The sequence below is a fragment of the Clarias gariepinus genome, chromosome 12 (assembly GCF_024256425.1).
Source record: "Clarias gariepinus isolate MV-2021 ecotype Netherlands chromosome 12, CGAR_prim_01v2, whole genome shotgun sequence".
Classification (NCBI taxonomy): domain Eukaryota; kingdom Metazoa; phylum Chordata; class Actinopteri; order Siluriformes; family Clariidae; genus Clarias; species Clarias gariepinus.
Window position 1 is genome coordinate 3,024,370 of NC_071111.1, and position 21,353 is coordinate 3,045,722.

General features: G+C 38.8%; 1 protein-coding gene across 1 annotated transcript; it reads left to right on the forward strand.

The window, feature by feature from the left end:
• The first annotated feature begins 256 nt into the window (after positions 1–256).
• LOC128533932 (antigen WC1.1-like) lies at positions 257–20,948 on the forward strand. The gene is made up of 21 exons (XM_053508167.1): positions 257–313; positions 2,728–3,033; positions 4,051–4,113; positions 4,481–4,783; positions 5,384–5,698; positions 5,813–6,127; positions 6,212–6,532; positions 6,890–7,204; positions 8,756–9,061; positions 9,827–9,892; positions 10,322–10,627; positions 10,823–10,903; positions 10,983–11,114; positions 11,209–11,307; positions 16,361–16,423; positions 16,725–16,790; positions 16,901–16,978; positions 17,101–17,163; positions 17,263–17,325; positions 20,031–20,090; positions 20,785–20,948. The coding sequence occupies exons 2-21, from the start codon at positions 2,823–2,825 to the stop codon at positions 20,898–20,900; spliced, it is 3,342 nt and encodes a 1,113-aa protein (XP_053364142.1). The 5' UTR covers positions 257–313; positions 2,728–2,822; the 3' UTR covers positions 20,901–20,948.
• The last annotated feature ends 405 nt before the right edge of the window (positions 20,949–21,353 follow it).

The following is a 21,353-nucleotide window of genomic DNA, read 5'->3' on the forward strand; positions in this document are numbered from 1 at the left end:
AGACACAGGAGGCGGAGCTCTGTTCATCAGCGCTGATGTTATATTGATATATATGGAGAAAGTGAAAGATGCCGCCTCTGATTTGTTATTTAGTCTGTATGATGTTTTTTCTAATAAGGTAATGTTGAGTGTGATTGGTCTCTCTCTCTCTCTCTCTCTCTCTCTCTCTCTGTAGGGGGCTGAGTGAGGGGACACACTTCTCTCTGTCTCTCTGGGTGAGTGGAGGTGAACACATCGTGTACAGTGAGGAGGGAGATGGAAATCTTTCTGACTTTTATTCTTCTCTCATCCACACTCACACTCACAGCAGCTGGTAAGTACACACTCATCATTCACACTTGCACATCACATGTTGAAAACCATTACAGCAAGGACCATTTTTAAGTGTGTGTGTGTGTGTGTGTGTGTGGTTTTAAGACATGCATTTTACTAGATGGATGTTAGGAAAAGTCGGTTCCCATAAACTGTCATTGTTACTGTGTGTCCTAATAAACACTTTTACTTTAATCTGACTCTGGGGTGGGAGATTTTTATTCTCAATTTTAAACAATTTCCCAAATGTGTTTTCTTTCATTTTGTAGTGACTTTTTTCATGAAGTGATTAAAAATCAATGTGATGTCATCATTTTAATAACCAGTTCCTTTGATATTTACAGTATTTTACTCAGAATGAGCAGATCTGCAGGCGGCTACATTGCAGAGTTCTGAACAGGCAGACAGACGACAGACCCGTAACTGTAATCAGTGTGAATGAAAATAAAAACAACTGGCAGACTGTTTATATAACGGCCACAATACCTAGCATTGGATAGCACTGGTAAAGGTATCAGGGGCAAAGACAAAGATAAAGCAAGGACAAAGTGTGCAGCAAGTCGAAGATTAAAGACAGAGACAAAGACCCATGTCCTCATAACAAGCCAGCGTTTTGAAAGAGAGAAAGAAAGCGCCACGCCAGCAGTCAAGTGTGCGCTTTCAGCCAGGTTGAGTTAAACATCTCAAAAAAACCTGGTGAAATACCCAAGTTGTCTAGATTAACTGAATGTGTCCAAGATATAAAACATTGGATTACCGATCATTTTCTCTTACTAATTTCAGATAAGACAGAGATATTACTTACTGGCTTAAAAACCAGTACATACTGTAAGAGCTCTCACAATTCAGCCTGCGTTTAGAAGGATGTACTGTTACTACCAGCTCGACAATGAAAGACCTGGGTGTAATATTAGACAGTAACTTGTCCTTTGAAAATCATATCTCTATTATCACAAAAACAGCCTTTTCCACCTTAGAAATATTGCTAAGCTTAGTAGGATCTTATCCGTATCTGATGCAGAAAAGCTACTTCATGCATTCATGACCTCCAGACTGGACTATTGTAATGCATTACTAGGTGGTTGTCCTGCATCCTCAATAAACAAGCTTCAGTTAGTCCAAAATGCAGCCGCCAGGGTTCTTACTAGATCCAGAAAATATGGTCATATAACCCCAATATTATCATCCCTGCACTGGCTACCTGTTCAGTTTAGAATTAATTACAAATTAGTATAACTTATGTACCACGCCCTAAATGGTTTAGCCCCCACATACCTAACCAGTCTTCTGATAAGCTACAATCCATCACGCTCCTTAAGATCACAAAACTCCGGACTTCTGGTAGTTCCCAGAATATTAAAATCTGCAAAAGGGGGTAGGGCATTTTTATAATTAGCTCCTAAGCTTTGGAATAACATTCCAGACAGTGTTCAGGGCTCAGACACAGTCTACCAGTTTAAAAGTTGATTTAAGACTTAGCACCTGCTGACTCATCCCTGTGCTGAACTGGACTCCATGTTAACCCAGACAACTTCTGTTATATTAACCTTCAAGCAGCCTAACACACATGATGTAGGTATATAATTTCTGTTATCTGTTATCACAAATAAGTAAGGGTTCCCTGTTGAGTCTGGTTCCTCTCAAGGTTTCTTCCTATTGCCATCCCAGGTAGTTTTTCCTTGCCACCATCGCCAACACCCTTGGCTTGTTCATCAGAGACAACCCCATTATTATCTAAACACATTTTTCCCGCTTCCATAAATACACTCCATTTACACACTGCCATCAATTTTATTTTTATTTTGTGAAGCTGCTTTGAGACAATGACCATTGTTTTAAGCATTATAGAACTAAAATTTAATTGAATTGAATTTAGAGAAATGTTACGTAATATGTTACGTATAAATTCTTTGTAAGGTTGGACTTGCCCCGAGAGGATCAAAAACCCTGTCAGGTCTCGATGAGATGCTGTAGCTCTGTTTATTTTGTATTGTCAATTTTCTTTAGTTTCTTTTTTAGTTCTCTAAAGTACTTTATTAATCTCAAAAGGTGCCAGTTCACATTTTTAGCAACAAGCAAGAATTGCAGTGAGGTAAAAGTAAAGTAAAAAAAAAAGATGCACTGTTTACAAACAAAGATACATTAATGAGGTAAATTTTTTTATTAAATAGTATGATTATACTGTTTCTATGTTCAGGTAATGATTGTATACTGTATACAGGTGGGAACTAAACTATACATAAGGTGCAAATAGATCCCTTTCCCGACACAGAGCAGCGTTATTGTAAAGTCTAATTACAGTTGGAAGTTTGATAATCATCCTTAAGTAATTGTCCCTAAGATTGTGATTCTTTATGTTATGTATCATTTATAATCCTCATTCTTTCTTTCTTTTTTTCTTTCTCTCTCTCTTAGGCAGTGTGAGGGTGGTGAATGGAAGTCAGTGTGTTGGGAGAGTTGAGGTTCTTCATGATGGACAGTGGGGTACAGTGTGTAGTGCTGACTGGGACATGAAAGATGCTGCAGTGGTGTGTAGAGAACTGGGCTGTGGGGAGCCTGTAAATGTACGCCATGTTGCTCATTTTGGAAAAGGATTAGGACCAATTTCAACAGCTGGATTGGATTGTAGTGGATCAGAAGCATCACTGACGAACTGTAATTCAAATGTTTGGAAGTTGCCTTTCTGTAATCATGATTATGATGCTGGAATCACCTGCTCAGGTAAACTTTTAATCATCATACACTGTCCAGAAAGTGTAAAGTCTGTGTGTAAAGTGTCACTGTAAAGAAACACGTTACCATGTCAGAGAGATCTGCATCAGGCAAAACAATTACAAAAACAAACAAGCAAATACATAGAATAGTGAATAAATAAATAAAAGAAGGAGATTGCAGAAAAAAACTAAAATATTTTTTAATTGCCATTTAGTGCGTTATTAATAACTGAAAGTATAGTACTAAATTAGCAACTTCAAAAGAAAAGTTGGACTTTGTACCATTGTAGCATGAAAAATGTCATGTAGATTGATGAGTCCAGATTGAGCCTATTCCAGAGTGAAGGCATGTCAGGTCAAGAAAGGAAGCGCATGATGCACCCATCAGGCAAAAATTAAGTCAGCTGATGACCTGAATGCACTGAATCACAAGGTTATAATGTCTATGGAGGGTTTTTTTTCCTCCTAAATTGCACGGCCGTATTCCAGGACTCAGATTGTGAAATAGTGGTTCTGGGAGGACAAGCAAGCCTAATCCTAATAATTAGCAATATTAGTATGAGGTCTCATTTTAAAGTATTGGAACAAGAAGGTCAATTCACACTATGAATCAAATTCTTCAAAGAAGAAATCAAGGATTAAAAAAAATCATTGCTTTGTAACATGCTTGATCAAATACTATTTTATAAGTTGTTGAATAATAAGTATCACATTCTAATTATTTGTACGATGGTGTATTCTTATGCTATTTCTGTTATTAAATTAACAGCTACATATGCAACAATATCTTAGCTAAAAATGCTTCCTAAGCCTGCAATCTTGTTTTAAGTTTGTGCATAAAGGCAGAGGTCCAACTGCGTGAATGAAATTTGCTCATGAATAAGCTGGCACTGTCAGATTAATAGCTTATTGCAAAATTTGCTTAACTTATTTTTGGACTTAAGTCACTAAGTAACTTTGTCATTCCTACATCTTTAATGTTTAATATCAATTTACCAGTATAAATATTTGTGTTTTAATGTAGAGAATGAACAGGGGAAAAGTAACACCACCATTACAGCTGAACAGAAGACAATAATCCTGACAGGTATATTAATAATGTATCAGTTTTGTAATCCTGGTTATGAATACAGTCATAAATTACACCAAAGTGGATTTTTGTCATTGATTTCATTTTGACAGAGGATATAGTGTGATGCTGATGTTACCACTAAGACAGAAACACGTAAAGGAAAGAAAAAAAAATCTTATCAAAATATTATGTGTCTTTTGTGTCTGGGTAATTGAGTAAATATATGTCAATGGTGTTAATTTTATGTAGAGCTTTGTAGACACTGATCTGAAGTGGGGTGGGGGGCTTGGTAAATAACACCAGATCTATGAAAAAAGTGAAAATATGTAAATTAGGTTAAAAAAATTCTAATAAAGTTTAATAAAAATCTTAAAAATCTCAGATGGCGTGAGGTTGGTGAATGGTGAAAGTCGCTGTGCTGGGAGAGTGGAGGTTCTTCATAATGGACAGTGGGGAACAGTGTGTGCTTCAGCCTGGGATATGAACGATGCTGCAGTGGTGTGTAGAGAGCTGTACTGTGGGGAGCCTGTAGATCTGCGGTACTGGGCTGAGTTTGGAAAAGGATCAGGACCAATCTGGATATACGATTTGTACTGTAGAGGATCTGAGTCAACACTAAACAATTGCAGCTCACAAGCAGGACATGTCTGTGACCATGTTATTGATGCTGGAGTCATCTGCTCAGGTAAATTCCTGTATAGGTATACATACTGTAGGTTAATGTCCATGGGTTAATGTCCTGCTTGTCAAACACCATATTATGTACTTAGCAAAGCTATATGGGATATTGTATATATAGAGTAACCTTTACTTAAAAATTAGTATTGTGACTTACTCTTGTTGCTGTGATTAATGGCATTGGTTTTGCTAGTTTGCTAGATTTGCACCGTGCACTAAATTACATTTTAAAAGAAATTACAATATGTAAGCATGTATCACAATATTGGAGATGTATATAGTCAAATTATGTTCAAATCCAGGTAGTCCCCGACTTACAAACATTCGAGTTACGAATTTCCGCAGATACGAATGGACTGTGGTTCTATGAACACTCATGGATGGGAACAAATTACAAAAGTAGCTCATGTGTATTGTACAAAAATAGCAATATTTACAATATACTGTATTATATAGAATAGTTTTAGTGTGTAAGAGAATGTGAATAGCTTAGTTTACAAGTGCTTTGCATAACACACTTTTTTTTTTTTTCAAGTGTTTAAGAATTTTGCATATTCTGAATTTTTTTAAATTTTGCACAATATTCACACAATTAAATAAAACACAGATGAAAAGCCAAGACTCAGTGCTGGTCCTCATCAGTGCTCTGGGAGAGTGGAAGTGTTTCATGGAGGTTCCTGGTCCACAGTGTGTGATGCTGACTTTGACCAGCAGGATGCAGAGGTTGTGTGTCGAGAGCTGGACTGTGGGATTTCTGTGAAGATGCTGGGATCATCTGCTTTTGGCCAAGGGGAGGGTCAGGTGTGGACAAAGGAGCTTCAGTGTAGAGGAACTGAATCTGACATTGCCTTCTGTCCAACAACATCTTCACTCAAACACTCAAACTGCTCCCATGACAATGATGTGGGATTAATATGTTCTGGTTAAGTATCATGATTTAACTTCTGTTTAAATAGAGACCACATACATGTCAATCAAACTTTAAGGTGTCTTTGTTAATGTTCCTCTTTCACAAAGCTCTCGGCTGTTTGTTCAGGTCACACAGAGGCGCGGCTGGTGAACGGACCGGACTCCTGTTCTGGTCGAGTGGAGCTCCAGTACCTCAGTGACTGGGGCACAGTTTGTGGTGTAAGCTGGGATATGAGAGCTGCAGATGTTCTCTGCGCACAGCTGGATTGTGGGAGTGCTGTGGCTGTGGTGGGGGTGGACTGGTTTGCGGAGGGGAGTGGCCACATCTGGGCTGATGTGTTTGATTGTAATGGGAATGAGACACACCTATCACAGTGTGGCATCTCATCATGGAGTCGAGCTGCATGCTCTCATAAACCTGATGCTGGAGTCATCTGTAATGGTGAGATATTAACCTCACCTACACCACGTTAGTGTATAAACTCAGTGTTCATTAAAATATTAAAATGATGTTCTTCTGTTTCAGGATCATCCATGGCGTTTCATAAGGGGCGAGTGCGGTTGTCTGCAGGGAGCGAGTGTCAGGGGGAGGTGGAGATTTATTTCAGGCAGGACTGGAGGAGAGTTCTCCTGGACTCGTGGAGTCTGTCTGAGGCGTCTGTGCTCTGCAGACAGCTGGGCTGTGGCTCTGTGCTGAACTACCGCTCCTCTCCATCCACCACTGAACTCAAACACATGTGTGTAATGGGTTTCAGCTGCTCTGGAAGTGAAGTTCATCTGGGGAACTGCAGCAGTGCACAACCTGTCAGCTGCAGCTCTGGGGAACAGCTTTACATCACCTGCTCAGGTAGGTAGCACAACACCTACTAGTGAACAACTACTGACCATATAATAAATGGGCACTAGTGGCTCAGTGGTAGGTGTTTTGCCTGCCTGGGTTCGATTCCCAGCCACTGGATGCAGTGCCGGTCCCAAGCCCGGATAAAATGGGAGGGTTGCGTCAGGAAGGGCATCCGGCGTAAAACCTGTGCCAAGTTGTAGTGCGGAGTGTATATTCCGCTGTGGCGACCCCTTGCCGAAAGACCAACAACTGACAATATAAGAAATATTTTAACATTTTTACATGTTCTAATTTAATAGTTTAGAAAAGCAGTTTAGTTTTGCATAATTTATTAAAATAATAATATATTTTTTTTAAAAACAGACCCTAGGTCCATCAGACTGGTTGGTTCTGGGGGAGACTGTGCAGGAAGACTGGAGGTTTACCACAGCGGCTCATGGGGGACAGTGTGTGATGACTCGTGGGATATTGAGGATGCACAGGTGGTGTGCAGAGAGCTGCAGTGTGGAGTTGCCCTCAGTACCCACATACCAGCCTGGTTTGGTCCTGGAACTGGGTCCATATGGCTGAATGAGGTGGAGTGTGAGGGGAACGAGACGTCCCTGTGGAACTGCAGATCTCAGCTGTGTGAAGAGGGGGAATGTGGACACCAGGAGGACGTAGGAGTTTTGTGCTCAGGTACAGTGTGATACTTTTATAGTATTATCTTCGTTTGTGGCACCACAGTGCTTAAATCCTTAGGGGTCTGTGCATGTTTTGGGACCCTGAAGAAGTTCTGACATATTCCAACATTTGTATATTTTTCAGTTACTTATAAACATATACTGGATATGTCCGATTACACTGTATTTAGCATATACTGGGCTACAATATTATGTAAGCAGCATGTATTTACATGTTTGTGTTTTGGAGAAAATAAGTTTGCGTGGTTATTGAAGGCAACAAAAAATATAACTGTGAATAACGTGTAGTTGTGCCCTGTCTCAGGAGGGCGTGGCCTTGTATGTACATTACCCAAACTGTTTTTCCGTGAATACCATGTGGGCGTGTTCCGTCTCATGGGGGTTTGGCCTTACTGAATTTACCCAGACTGTTTCCCTGTGAATAGAATGTGGGCGTGTCCTATCTCTGGTCAAGATTGTACCCCTCCTTGGTTTTATATGGATTATATAAACTGAGAATACTTTTTGAGAATATTTTTTTATTTAGGTTGCTTCATTTAAAAGTAGACACTTTTATTTTTCATGTATGTGTGTGAAGATATTGGCAGAGACTGAGACAGCTGAAAATGTGTCCTCTGTGTGTGAAGATATTGGCAGAGACTGAGACAGCTGAAAATGTGTCGTCTTTATTTTTTCTATTTTATAAAAGCACAATGTTTGTGGGTATTGTGAGTGTACATAAATAAAAGTGGACCCTTTACAGATTCGGATGATGTACTACACTTGTGCATATGATCAAAAATTACACAGCATTTTAAGTTCTTTTTACCATTACCAGAAAAAAAATACAAGTTGTCTGGCCCACAGTATCCGCTGACCCCTAATTAATAGTTAGTACTGTGGCCTTGCACCTTCAGGGTTTGTTTTTGATTCCCATTTCAAATCTATGGCATGTGGTTTGCATGTTCTCCCCGTGCTTGATAGGTTTCCTCAGGGTCCAAACACATGCAGATTAGGCTAATTGTCATTCACAAATTGCTCATAGTGTGGAAATTAGCATGTGAGTGTGTGTGTACACATGTATGTATGAGCCCTATTATGGATTTACACCCGGGGTGTACCCTGCTGAGTGTTCTGGGATAGACTCCAGGCCCCCTGTTAACCCTTTCCACAGGATAAAACAGCATAGACATGGAGTGAGTCAATTAGTGAATGAGTGGATGATCTCCATGTGTCTGTATTTTCAATTCAGGGACCCATCATCCAAAGATTTTCATACAAGTGAAATGAAAATGCTAGTTGTGTATGTAACTATGGTTGTCTGAATACCAGATATTCACTAGCTGCAATGTGATTTATTTAGATTCTCTATTACTGCTGAATTTCTGAATGCAGATGAATATCATAATTTCTGACTGTCAAGAGATAGAAACAAAATTTACAGAAACTCTAAATTTTAGTGACTAAATAAATGTAAGAACAATTTAAAATACATTTTAAACAGTAATGAGTAAGAAGTTGAAATATGATAAATATGTTTAATTGTGTAGTTGCCCTTTTTCACCAGAATTTAAAGAAATACGACTCACAGAGGGCTGTACGGGGAATCTGGAAGTGTTCTACAATGGAAGCTGGGGTAATGTGTGTCACAATCAGATGGATGATGAGACAGTAAACATGGTGTGTCGAGAGCTGAACTGTGGAAGGCGTGGCAGTCTGTCAAACACTGAAGCAAGAGTCAAATCTGCTCCTAACTGGCTGGATAAACTGAAGTGTAGGAAACACGACTCTAATCTGTGGCAGTGTCCATCTTCACCCTGGGGACAGAACACATGTGATAATCAGGAGGAGGTGGCTCATATTACCTGCACAGGTGGGTGGAGTCAGACTTTTTTCTGTACATTGCCATGAACTGCAATGTTTCATTAGTGAAGTTTGTGTCAAGTGGAAGACAAGGGCACTGGTTTTGCGCATACACATGATGCTGCTACCATGCATGCCCAGGCATTTTTTCTAACACTAACCATATACCTTCCGCTGCATGGTTCAGGTTCTGTATGTTTTAGGATGACAGAAATTTATAATATCTGCAAAACTTACAATATCTGCATTGAGTTTAATCATACACAAAACAGTGCATCACTATTTAGGTGCAGGTGCATGGTGACAAAACACACAATTAAAAATGTGATGTAGAGGTGCTGGGTTCCTGGTCCTGAAGGAGAAAGAGAGGAGTGGATCCGCGTTCGTATGGGCTGGTGGGGTTTGGCAGCACGGTCGGGGCGGATACGCGTTGAGTCACGGAAGCAGAGCTGCCGGTGCGCAGGTGCCTTCTCGTCGGGGTGAACACAGGCGGGGATTCATGCTGTGGGGAGAGGAGGGTAGTGTAAATCAGGGGTGCATATTTCTTCACACTCACCGGCAAGCGCCTTCGCGGTTCTTCGCGCTCCGCTCCGTTATTAAAGGCTTCTGTGCTGTCCAAGGTACTGAACCGGTTCCTTCTGCCTTTTCCTTTGGATGAGATTAAAGCCCTTTATTACGGAGCGCACTGGCTATGAGCCCGTTGCAACAGTATATACAGTATATATACTGTATATAGTGGTAACTTTTTATTAATGTGTGTATTTTATTACTGCAGATGATGAAGAGTCTCCACATACACAAGAAAATTGCTCTTCATTTTCCTCTCAGAAACACTGCTTAAGTAAGGAAATATGAATAATTCTAATATATATATATTTTTTATAGTATTGATTTATAATTTTTTTTTTTGCATTACTTACTGTAATGAAAGTACACCGCGAAACCTTTTCATTTATTTAAGACTTTCTGTGTTAGTTTAACGATATAGTGTTTATAAAGGGTTCTTATGCTGCTATAAAATTAATTTACAATTATTTTAACTTTACCTATAAAAACATACTGATGGGATCTATGTTCTACACATTTAAAGAGAACCCAAAGCATGTGTTACTTTTATATAATTTAAGTTATTATATTAAATGATTATTCTATACCATATCAAAGTAAGAGTGTAATATAAGGTTGTGTTTGCATACTGTCATACAGTACTTAGATGTGTGTAAGTGAAGCTGTTTCTTAGCGTTGATGTGTTTCCTCATGTGTGATGTAGAGCACTGGTCTCTCAGGCTGAGTGGAGGAAAGGGAAGCTGCTCTGGGAGGTTGGAGGTGTATCATAACGCTACGTGGGGCTCCGTTTGTGATGATCAATGGAACATCAGGAACGCTCAGGTGGTGTGCAGACAGCTGGGCTGTGGCTCGGCGCTGAGTGCTGATAGGAATGTTAGCTTTGGTCCTGGTGAAGGGACTATCTGGCTGAACAGAGTGAAGTGTCGAGGGGATGAGATTCACCTGTGGGACTGTCATCATTCCCTGAAGAAACACACTGACTGCTCTCATGCTGAAGTCACCTGTGCAGGTCAGAGGGGTGTGCTAACTTTTCAGCTTTCTCTCTCCACTCACTACACTTTTCTGAGTTTTTTTTTTAAACTAGATAACTTTTGTTTATAATCTTAGATGTTAGCTTAATGTTAGCTTGAAAGCTTAGCAGGTCAGAAACCTGATCTAGTAAGAATATATTTTTAATGCATTAGTTTTTTTTCTGCAAATACAGACATATCCACAGTGTCCACTACTACACCCACCACCACCACCACCACTACAACCACCACCACCACATCAGGTATGTATATTTGTTACAAATCAATATTTGATACTGTTCACTATTTTTCTTGTATTAAGATCCTCTTCTGTGTTTTTGACTTCAGGAAGAGGCGCTCCAAATCCTCCACCAGCTGTAGCCCCACCCACCCCTCCACTGGTTCTCTTTGTGTTGGGAACGCTGCTCTTCCTTGCCTTAGTGCTTCTGGTGGTACTGTTTTACCAGAACAGAGTGCTCAGGAGAGGTACCACACATTCACACAGTTTATTTTCTCTACAACACCAATTATTATTATTATTATTATTATTATTATTATTATTATTATTCTGCTCTCCCAGTTGTCTCTAAGACGAGGCGTAAGACTCAGCCTGAGGCAGTCTATGAGGAGATCAACCACAGATACATCACTAGAAGAATCACGAGCTCCACTCAAAGAGGTGAGTGATATGTGGACTGTTCTACATCACACTTATTGTATTCCATTTAAACTTGGAGCTGAAATTCACTGCATGCAAATGATTAAATCACTCAATACTAAATACACCCCTCAATGCAAACTCAGTGATTAAAGCAAGATTTTACCCCAAATCCAGTCTGATTCATTTATTTACAAAAATATTAACAAAAATAAGTGAAATGTGTGTGAGAGGAAATGTGCAGTTAGAGTACATGTGGTCAGTGGAGGATTTAGATATTGGTGACATGGGCAGTCATGGGTCTCACATTAGTGTGAGAGAAAAGGATGCAGAGGATAGGGTTAGATGGAGGCAGATAATTCGCTGTGGCGACCCCTAAAAGGGAACAGCTGAAAGATAAAGAAGAAGAAGGGCAGTCATGGGCAGGGTGGCATCTTGCAGGGAGGCAGTACAGAGTGTGTGGCTAAAAAAGTAAATAAAATTGTAGAGGGATGATAACATTTGCACAAACAGTTTTCACATCAGAATAAACACATCTAATTTTGTACAACATTGTAATTAGTAAAATCACTCACACTACGAAATGCTACAGAATAAACCTCAAATTAATTCATAATACTGAGTATTTACTGTAGTGTATAGTTTCTCTCTCGCTCTCTCTCTCTCTCTCTCTCTCTCTCACACACACACACACACACACACACACACACACTACCCGAGTTGAGATGCTTTAGTTTAGTTTAATGTGAAAGTGTGCTGAAAAGCTCAGAGTGAATGAAGCTCCTCTTGTTCTGTGGATTTTAAACACACACATCTCATCCTGCACAATGTCTGACAATATTCTTCCACAGCATTAATAATATGTGGCCTGTTACACACACAGCTGTCCTTATTACACACATTCAGTATAAAGTGTTTATGGGGGACATTTAAAAACCATGGTTTATGAGGACTCACCTTTCTGAACATCCGACCAGTAAAATATATGTTGCATGAACACAGATGGACACACACACACACACACACACACACACACACACACACACAAAACAAGCATAAGGCAGATATAAGGGGATGCACCTGCACAGGAAAGCTCTCTCTCTCTCTCTCTCACACACACACACACACACACACACTTGCACTAAATCAGAACTGTTAATAGATGTTTATCAGCAGAATTCTGTCTCAGTGCCGGATCTAGTGTGTGTGGCAAATCTCCCCTTCAGAACGCTGACAAAAAATAATTAATAAATAAAAACACTCTTGCTTTAACTTTTTTAACTTTTTCATTCATTTAAAACAAAACAAAATAATTATCATAACCTTTATATAAAAAATGCAATTTCATGTAGTCAAGCAGTATAATAACACAAGTTAATAAACACAAGTGTGATTAAAGTCTATTTTATTACATACATGATATTACACTCATAAAGTGATGACAGCTGCATTATTATTATTATTATTATTATTATTATTATTATTTATTAAACTTACTTTACTCACGTTGTCGTGTGATGAATCAATACTTGTTTTAAGCACAGATATATGATTAAGTAAACACACACACACACACACACACACACACACACACAAACTAGAATCAGGGCTGGAGATTATTGTCCCACACGGTGACATGAAAATATGTGGCACGCAAAAGAGTGATAGAAAACTGATCATGCAACTGTTAACCCCATCCTGAGCATTCAGATCAGTGCCGCCGCTGGCAGGATGTCACCCCGGGTAGCTGTCACTCATCCCCCTTCTCTCTGCTCTCGCTCTCTTTTAGAATTTAATGTCCTTTTAATGTATTTTTATCAGTAACTGATCTCGGCCTAATTCTGCCCTGCACGTGTTATTCCTGGTGTTTCTATTAAAATCATTCTGCATGCAGTGTCTCGATTGTGTGTTTGTCCCATGTGTGGACTTGCTGGTGTGTGAGCGAGACCCACACTCCACTGACACACAGGGTGATGGGTTCAATCACTGATTCAAATATTTTGAGCCAAATTCTAATTGGAATTTCCACAAATGTTTGTCTTTTAATGGTATAGAATTATATGTAAATGTTTTGTTACTATAAAGTTCAGTCTCGTGTGTGTAGTTTAAATGAGTGTTTTGTTCCCTGAGAGCTGGATCTTTTTGGAAGATGACATATTCAGTCTTGCTGAGGTTGAGCATCAGGGTCCAGGTCTGACAGGACTGCTGCAGCAGGTCTAGGTTGTCCTTTAGTCCCTGAGCGCCGGGGGACAGCAGGAACAGGTCGTCTGTGTACAGCAGGAGTTTAATCTCTGAGACATGTAGAGTAAGACCGGGCGCCGCAGACCGCTCTAGGACAGAGGACAATTCGTTTATATATATTTTGAATAATGTTGGACTTAAACTACAGCCCTGTGGCACTCCGCGCTCCTGAGAGATGAAATGTGTTTGTTGCTAATTCTTATTCCACACTTGTCTCCTGTGTACATGGACTTAATGAGATCATATGATTTCCCCCCTACACCACTCTCTACCACTCTATAGAACAGGCCTCGGTGTCTAATGAAGTCAAAAGACTCGGAAATTAATAAAACAGGCCAATATTTTAGAGTTATTTTAAATTACACATTTTTGGGTGAGTGTGTGTAGGGTGTAAATGTGATCAGCTGTGTGGCAGTTTGGGAGAAATCTGATCTGACTTTTACTCAGGACATTGTAAAGTCTCACTCACACACACACACACATGCGCTGGGTGTGAGTGAGTGTGCGGAAGGCTGTCTGGCATCCTGCCAAGTTTTTTGCGATATACTGTCGAGTTCATTTATTTATTTATTGTTCATGTTATTAGTTAAAAAAAAAAAAAGTTAAAAGATTATAGTGAGAGAGAGTGAGCGAGGTACCATGGCCTCTGAGGCCGGAGGGGAGACTTTGTCTCTCCTGAATGGCGTCAGGTGTGTTGTGGGAGATGGTGTACTGCTGGAGGAAGTTCTGCTAGTGATGGGGGAGCAGATCAGGTGCCAGAACATCTAGTCTGCCTCCCGAATAAATAAAGCAGTGGTGGTCTTCCTGACCAAAAAAACACTCATAACCACGGCAACAAAAAACGGGATACGAGTTAGAGATGTCATGGTCCAGGTCACCCCTCTGTCTGTGCCAGCAACCTGAGTGATGATCTCCAACGTCCCCTCGTTCATCAAGAACGAGCAGATCCTGAGGGAGCGGGCACACTTTGGGAAGTTGACCGGCCCCATGAAACCCATCCCGCTCGGGTATAAAAGCTCGAGCGTGAAGCCTGTCTTTCCGTAGGCAAGTCCTAATGATATTAAACGATCACGAGGGTCAGCTAAACGTTAATTTTAAAGTTAAATACAGGAACAACAGTTACACCGTCTTCGCCACCACGGAGCGGCTGAGGTGTTTCGAGTGCGGGGACGTCGGTCACAAAAGGCTGAGCCGCCCGCACGGAGCCGTGCAGCCGGGGAGCTCGCGGGACGACACCGCCGGGAAACAGCGGCAGCAGCGTGAGGACAGCCGGCAGGGGAGCACCGAGTAGTCCATGCCTGAGGTGGGCCTCGCCGACACACCAGAACAGGTCAGTCCTGAACACACCAGCAGACCTGAGACACACCCCGCGCTCGGCAATGAACTCAAACACCGGTACCACTGTACACAGCGCGAGCGCAGAACCTGATGCCGGTACAGTGTTTAGTGCTGACAGTGACCACGCCCCAACATCCGCACCGAAACACAGAAGCCTCAGACCAGCACACCACCACAGACACCTAAAGACACAAAACCGAGGAGAAAACGGGAGGAGATGTCCGGCACAGAACCAACGAATAAGCGAAAAACCCGCAGTCAGACTTAGAGCACCGCAGTACAGGAGTGTGAGAAGGCCGGGTGCAGCACCGCACACACACCTGTAGACATAGAAGAGCAGGTGAACCTATTCCTACAGCTGTCCAAAACTGAGAAAAAACAGGTAGTAAAAACGTTAAAACTGAAAAAAAACTAACACAACAGGTAAAAAAAAAAAAAACGTCACTCAAAAAGAAGAAAAAACAACAGCAAAGACAACAGCTGAAACCAAACCACAAACTATAAATAAAACTGTAAATTAATGGACAAAACAAAAAAGAAAAAAAATTGTTAATAGTAGGAAAGTGAGTTGTGTATGTGTGTATATATATGTATATATAAGAAAAAACGTAAAGTAAGTTTATCTTTATTGTTTCACACTAAAGTGTGTTTAAAGCCTCAAACCTCTCTCTCTTTCTTACACACACATTTAGGCATTTGGAAGACGCTCTTATCCAGAGCGACTTACATTTTTTTTACCTCATTAAACATCTAAGCAGTTGAGGGTTAAGGGCCTTGCTCAAGGGCCCAACAGTGGCAACTTGGTGGTTGTGGGGTTTGAACCTGGGATCTTACGAACCTTAGTCCAATGCTATAACCCCCCCCCCCCCCCCCCCAACAGAGAGAGAGACACACACACACACACTCCAGTTCCAGTATAAATGTAAAATCCCAGAGAAACACACTCTAGTTCCCCCATAGTGCCGTTTTGATTGTTGGATTTTTGCTTTAGAATATTTCCGACCCCGGCTGGTTGTATGGATAGTTTTTGATGAATTTTGTTAGACCTCACTTGTACAATAGAATCTCACGAGAATGGCAAAGATCACGCTGGTACTGTGTGTTTTACTGCGCTGTCTCGAGGCATGTCTGAATGAAACCGTAAGGAACATTTACATAAAGGTGAGGTGTGTCTGAATTACAGAAACAGTGGAGGTTCTAGTGTGTATGGTGTCCTGGGGGAACTCACCTTCAGCACCGCCAGAAAGAAAGAAAGATAGAGATAAAGAGATAAATATCTGCCAATGTGGCCACTGGACAGTAAGACTGTCTGTTATGAACTGATAAAACTCCAAATGTTAAATATCATACGTCTGAAAAAGGCCTCTGTGTGTGTGTGAGCGTGCATGCAGTCGTGCAGGCTTTCCTGTGCAGGTGCATCCCCCCCCCCCATCTCCCTGCCTTACACCCGGTGTGTGTGTGTGTGTCTGATGCCTGTCCTGCTCTCCTCTAACAGGAAGTCTCCTCTCTGAAGAACAGCATTCTGGGTATGAGCATGTGGATGATGAGCTTCTCTCAGGTAAAAAAGGCCAGAGTGTGAGTTTGTCTGACTCCATTAACTGAAAGATATTCGAATTGCAATTAAAGATGAGAAATGACTAAATGTGTCCTTTCTGAGACGTGATTATGATGTATTGTATAGAAGAATTACAGTAACTCCAGTGTTTTAATGCTGACACATGAGATCTCACAATCAACCTTATCTTACTTTAAGCTTCTGAAATCCCTCTTATCACATTTATCAAAGCTTCTTTGGATGAGGATTTTATTGAGTATAAATGTGTTTAAAAGCCCAAACACACAAACTCTTCTTTTTCCAGTAAAGTCTGGGATTGGAGAAAAGGCTGAGTATTATGATGATGTCATCGACACCAGTGACTTCATAAGTGGGTGCAGTTGTTAACTGATCAGATAAATTGAGTGACTTGACATTAAACCATGAGGTCAGAATGTGATGGAGCTGTTTGTACAGAGCCTCTGATTTTATTTCATTTTGGTGATACAGGAAGAGTTGAGCCACCAGAGGACTACGATGATGCCGTCACTGCTGGACCCATCGCTAATAACGTGGAGGGTGTGCTTCTGTTTTGGGATTTGTTTTAGAGAGCACACACACACACACACACAAATCCACAGTGTACAAACTGCCACTTCAGTAAACTTTAAATCTCTTTAAATCTCTGTGTTTTGGTGTAGAGGATGAAGCTGAGAATTATGATGAGGCCATTACAGCTGATCAGAAGTCAGTTATACTGACAGGTATGATAATAATGTGACAGTGTTGCATCCACAAGCATCCAAATGATCATTAATGACATTCATGTGGATTTAATAGCTTTTATCTCTACATTCTGACAGAGGATGTGTCCGAAAACTATGATGATGCAGTTACGGCTGAAACAAACACAAACATCACCACAGGTCAGGGAGTTTCTCTGTTATTAAAAAAATCCCCTTAAACATTTAATTAAGCTCTATTTTTTTACCTTCTTATGATATATATTTATTTATTTTCATAATGCTGCTGCGATACAAGTCACACCCACATCTAAAACAATCAGAAGTAAATTATGTAATTGTCATTAATAAAATTACTTCCGTCTATCATTATATCTTACAGTCCTTAAATGTATTTGTTTAAATACTAATAGTTTAATACCATTTTCCATTAATTAATTATTAGAATTAGTGCCCCATCTGCTGTGTAGCCCACAAGTGGCACCATCACGTTCTATAGAGTAGACCAGCTTCAGAAGGTTCTAGATTTGGCAAGAGCCAAGAGTTAAGTGATGCACTGAGTCAGAAACCCAGGACACAGTAGTAAAATTTAACTATTTATATTTACTAATTAAGGGTGTGTATGGTTAACAAACATCACAAAGGGAATGCAATTTACATCACAATGTTTTTAAAGAGAACTCTAGTGATGCATTCAATATGTAACTAAAAAAAAAAATAAAATCAAAGACTGTGCACGTAAAGAAAATAAAACCGGCCCGGGTCTACTAGAGTCTTAGTGCTCCACTTTGGATCATCACACGAATTTCCATTCGGTTCGTTATTGTGTGTGGACACAATCCTTCCTACCGCACTTGAAGATCAATCAACTTGATAGTATCTTATGGGCTCGTCATCCATGACAGGGAAAAGTAATCCAAGGAATCAATTCGAAAAGGTTCTGGGTCCAGTCTCGACTAAAAACCTGACCTATAGATATGGTCAGAATCCCCAAAATCAATTCACCAATTAAATATTACAATGGCTTATGGCACTGGTTGAACTACTGACAACAAAGTAAAATGCAATAAAAAACATAAAATATCATAAAGCTTAGGTTAAATAATAATAATATAAATCATTCACAACAGTAATACAATGTGACGTAGATGTACATCACTCAGAAAAATAGATGCCACATGTTATCATTAACACCGGTGACATTAAACACGTGGCTTAGCATCGGACAATTAGCTTAGCAACTAGCAAGTCTCCAGGCTGCTGTCCACGCTAGAGCAATACAAACCAGTAGACTGTTAACATGTTAGACCCTCACTGTTGCACTCATCAGATAAATGTCATCACATTTAACTCCAGGAACAATTTGCTATGATTTGCTCCTAATCGTGAGGGAAAAAACACAAATCCATTCGCTTCTTCAAGTCTAGAAAGTTCCAGCGCTGCGCGCGCGTTCTTTTGACCTTTCACCCAATAGGGACAGACAACCAGCTGGGACAAACCATTTAGTAAATAACCACAGGGGGGATCTTTAGAAACAACTGATTTCAGGACAAACCACATGCTTGCACGGGGGGATTTCAGAGTCTGTCTATTTGTCTACTTCCATCTTTCACTGTCATAATCAAAACCTTTATTAGTTTGGATTCTTTAATATTACTTTAATATAATTATTATTTTCCATCATTTTAGTAACCAGTCTATAAATTCAGCAAAATGTATTTTACATAATGAATTAAGCAATTTACCAATATTTTTTAACTTAAAAATCTACATTAATATCACTGAACAATAATTAATTAAATAATATTTAATGGCTTTTAATTTAATCTATTCTCTGTAACATATAATTATTAATTTCTACAAAAGTATCACTTGAGCAAATCCAAATTGAATTTAAAAATGCTGATGAAAAGAAGCAACAAGTTATAATGGCAGTACCACCTACTGGCCCAGAGTGGTACTGCAACAGAGGAAGGGAAATACACATGAGCTCCATATATATTAATATATATTATATATAAGATCCATAAAAATATTAATAGTAAATATTTTCATTATTAAGTGAAAAGTATTTAAATATGAAAAAAATAATTCAATGTTATTTAAAAATGTGTAATATAATAAAAATAATTATATAAAATGTACTTCATTAAATAATTAAGACATTTATGCATTTATTAATTTTAATGTGAATAGCACCTAGTGGTCACACGGAATAAAAAGTTTTAATTCATGAATAAATTTTAAATTAATTGAAATCATTAATGCATTAATTTTCCAATTAATCTGAATGTGATGAGGACATAAAAAATAAATATTGGCTGTTTTTAACATCACAATCTACAACTAAACAAATTAAGAATGTTGCCTTAAAATACATTTACAATATTTATAATATTTTTACTAAAAATAAATAAAGAAAAAAGGAAAAGAATAAATGTCTTAACAAAGGCCAAAATTCCATCTTATAAAGAGTGATATAATTTCTTCTCCTCTTACTGCAGTAAAGCTCCAGCAGGCGACTTCATCAGCTCTCACCTCCATATCTCAGTGGTTATAGTGGAGTCTCTGGCTAGTAGCTTTCACACACTAATGGGAAAATGCACCGTTCCTATTGGTTAATCCTTTTTCTCACTACAGCAGCTGGTAGACAATAAATATATATATAATTTAATAAATAGTTACTCACATGCATGGAATTCTATTTTAATTTAGTGTTAATATAAAATCAGTATAATCAAGTTAATATGTAATAGTTTATATATTTAAATTATTTCTGTTATCTTTATTTTTCATATAAACGTTGTGTTCTACTCAGTAACTCAGTATTTTACTATCAGATCAACACACACACTGGTTTATTACTTCTTCATTTATTTGTTGATTAGACAATCCAGAAGATTATGATGATGTCATCACTGAGGAACAGGATGGAGGAGAGACAGAAGGTGAGTGACTTCTTGTTTATTCTGTAATGTACATAAGTGCACAGGCAGCAAAGTCAAAGATTAGATTATATATGATTAGATTATATATGGTATATAATAAATATCAACTTTCAGAAGAGTTTTTAGAACAAATGTTCTCTCTGTTCTGTCATTTAACAAGTGCATTTATTAAAGAGTTTAGATAAGACCTACTGTAAATATTACCTGTGATATATAATATAAACATCAGCTGACTGTTTTTAGAACAAATCTCTGTTCTGTCATTTAACAAGTGCAGCCAGATTTATTACACACTTTAGATAAGACCTGTATATTTATGGCTCTTTTACTTCCACATTTTTATAAACACAATCTTGTAAGGACTGGAATCTATTTATTCCAAACATTTAACAGGAAAATAGAAATGTAATACTATTTAAAATGTATTATTGTTTTGTAGCATTTCTACAGTTGAATCAGTTTGTAAAATGATGTGAAATTTGATGGACATCTCTATCACATCTTATACACATGGCCTGTGTTAATATTAAGAAAACTCATCTGATAAATGTCCTCTATTCTCTTCATTTATTGTTTAAAGATCAAAGAAATCCTACATAGTGCATCATTTACTGTATTTGAAGGTTTTACAAAACAATGACTATTAATCCAATACAAAGGAGATATTAAAGAGGTAAATGTGTTTATTTTACAGAATATGATGAGGTGGAGGAGAAATCTCAGAAAGACAGGGACCATGTGACTGAGACACGCCCCCAAAGGCCTTTTCTCAGGAAATTACATTTCAACTTTTATAAACACAAACAATGATTTGATTCTACTTCCAATAATTTCATGCATTCTGAACCATGTTCATTTTCTCACCTTCTTATTAGCAAATAGATTAGGGAGAGTTAAATCAGCTCCATTATTACTGAACCAAATGTTTCCAGCTTTCCTTTTACAACACATTTCTGACAATTCATCTGAATATCTTGTCTTTGTAAACAATATGCAAGCAATATATACGTCTAGGTTTCATGCTGTGTGTTTAACTATAAAACATATCATTGAAATGAATGTTTAGTTGCAGTCTCTATTAGGGAGCTGTGTATGTTGGAAGTTTCATTACGGATTCTCAGATTTTCATGTGAAATTCTCAGGTTTCTCTTAAACTCTCCAATTTCTTTCCTTATTCTCAGGATTTTGTTTAATAATCTAATATTTCTTTAATATTCTCAGATGGTTTTTTTGTGATCTCAGGTTTTATTCAATATTCTCACT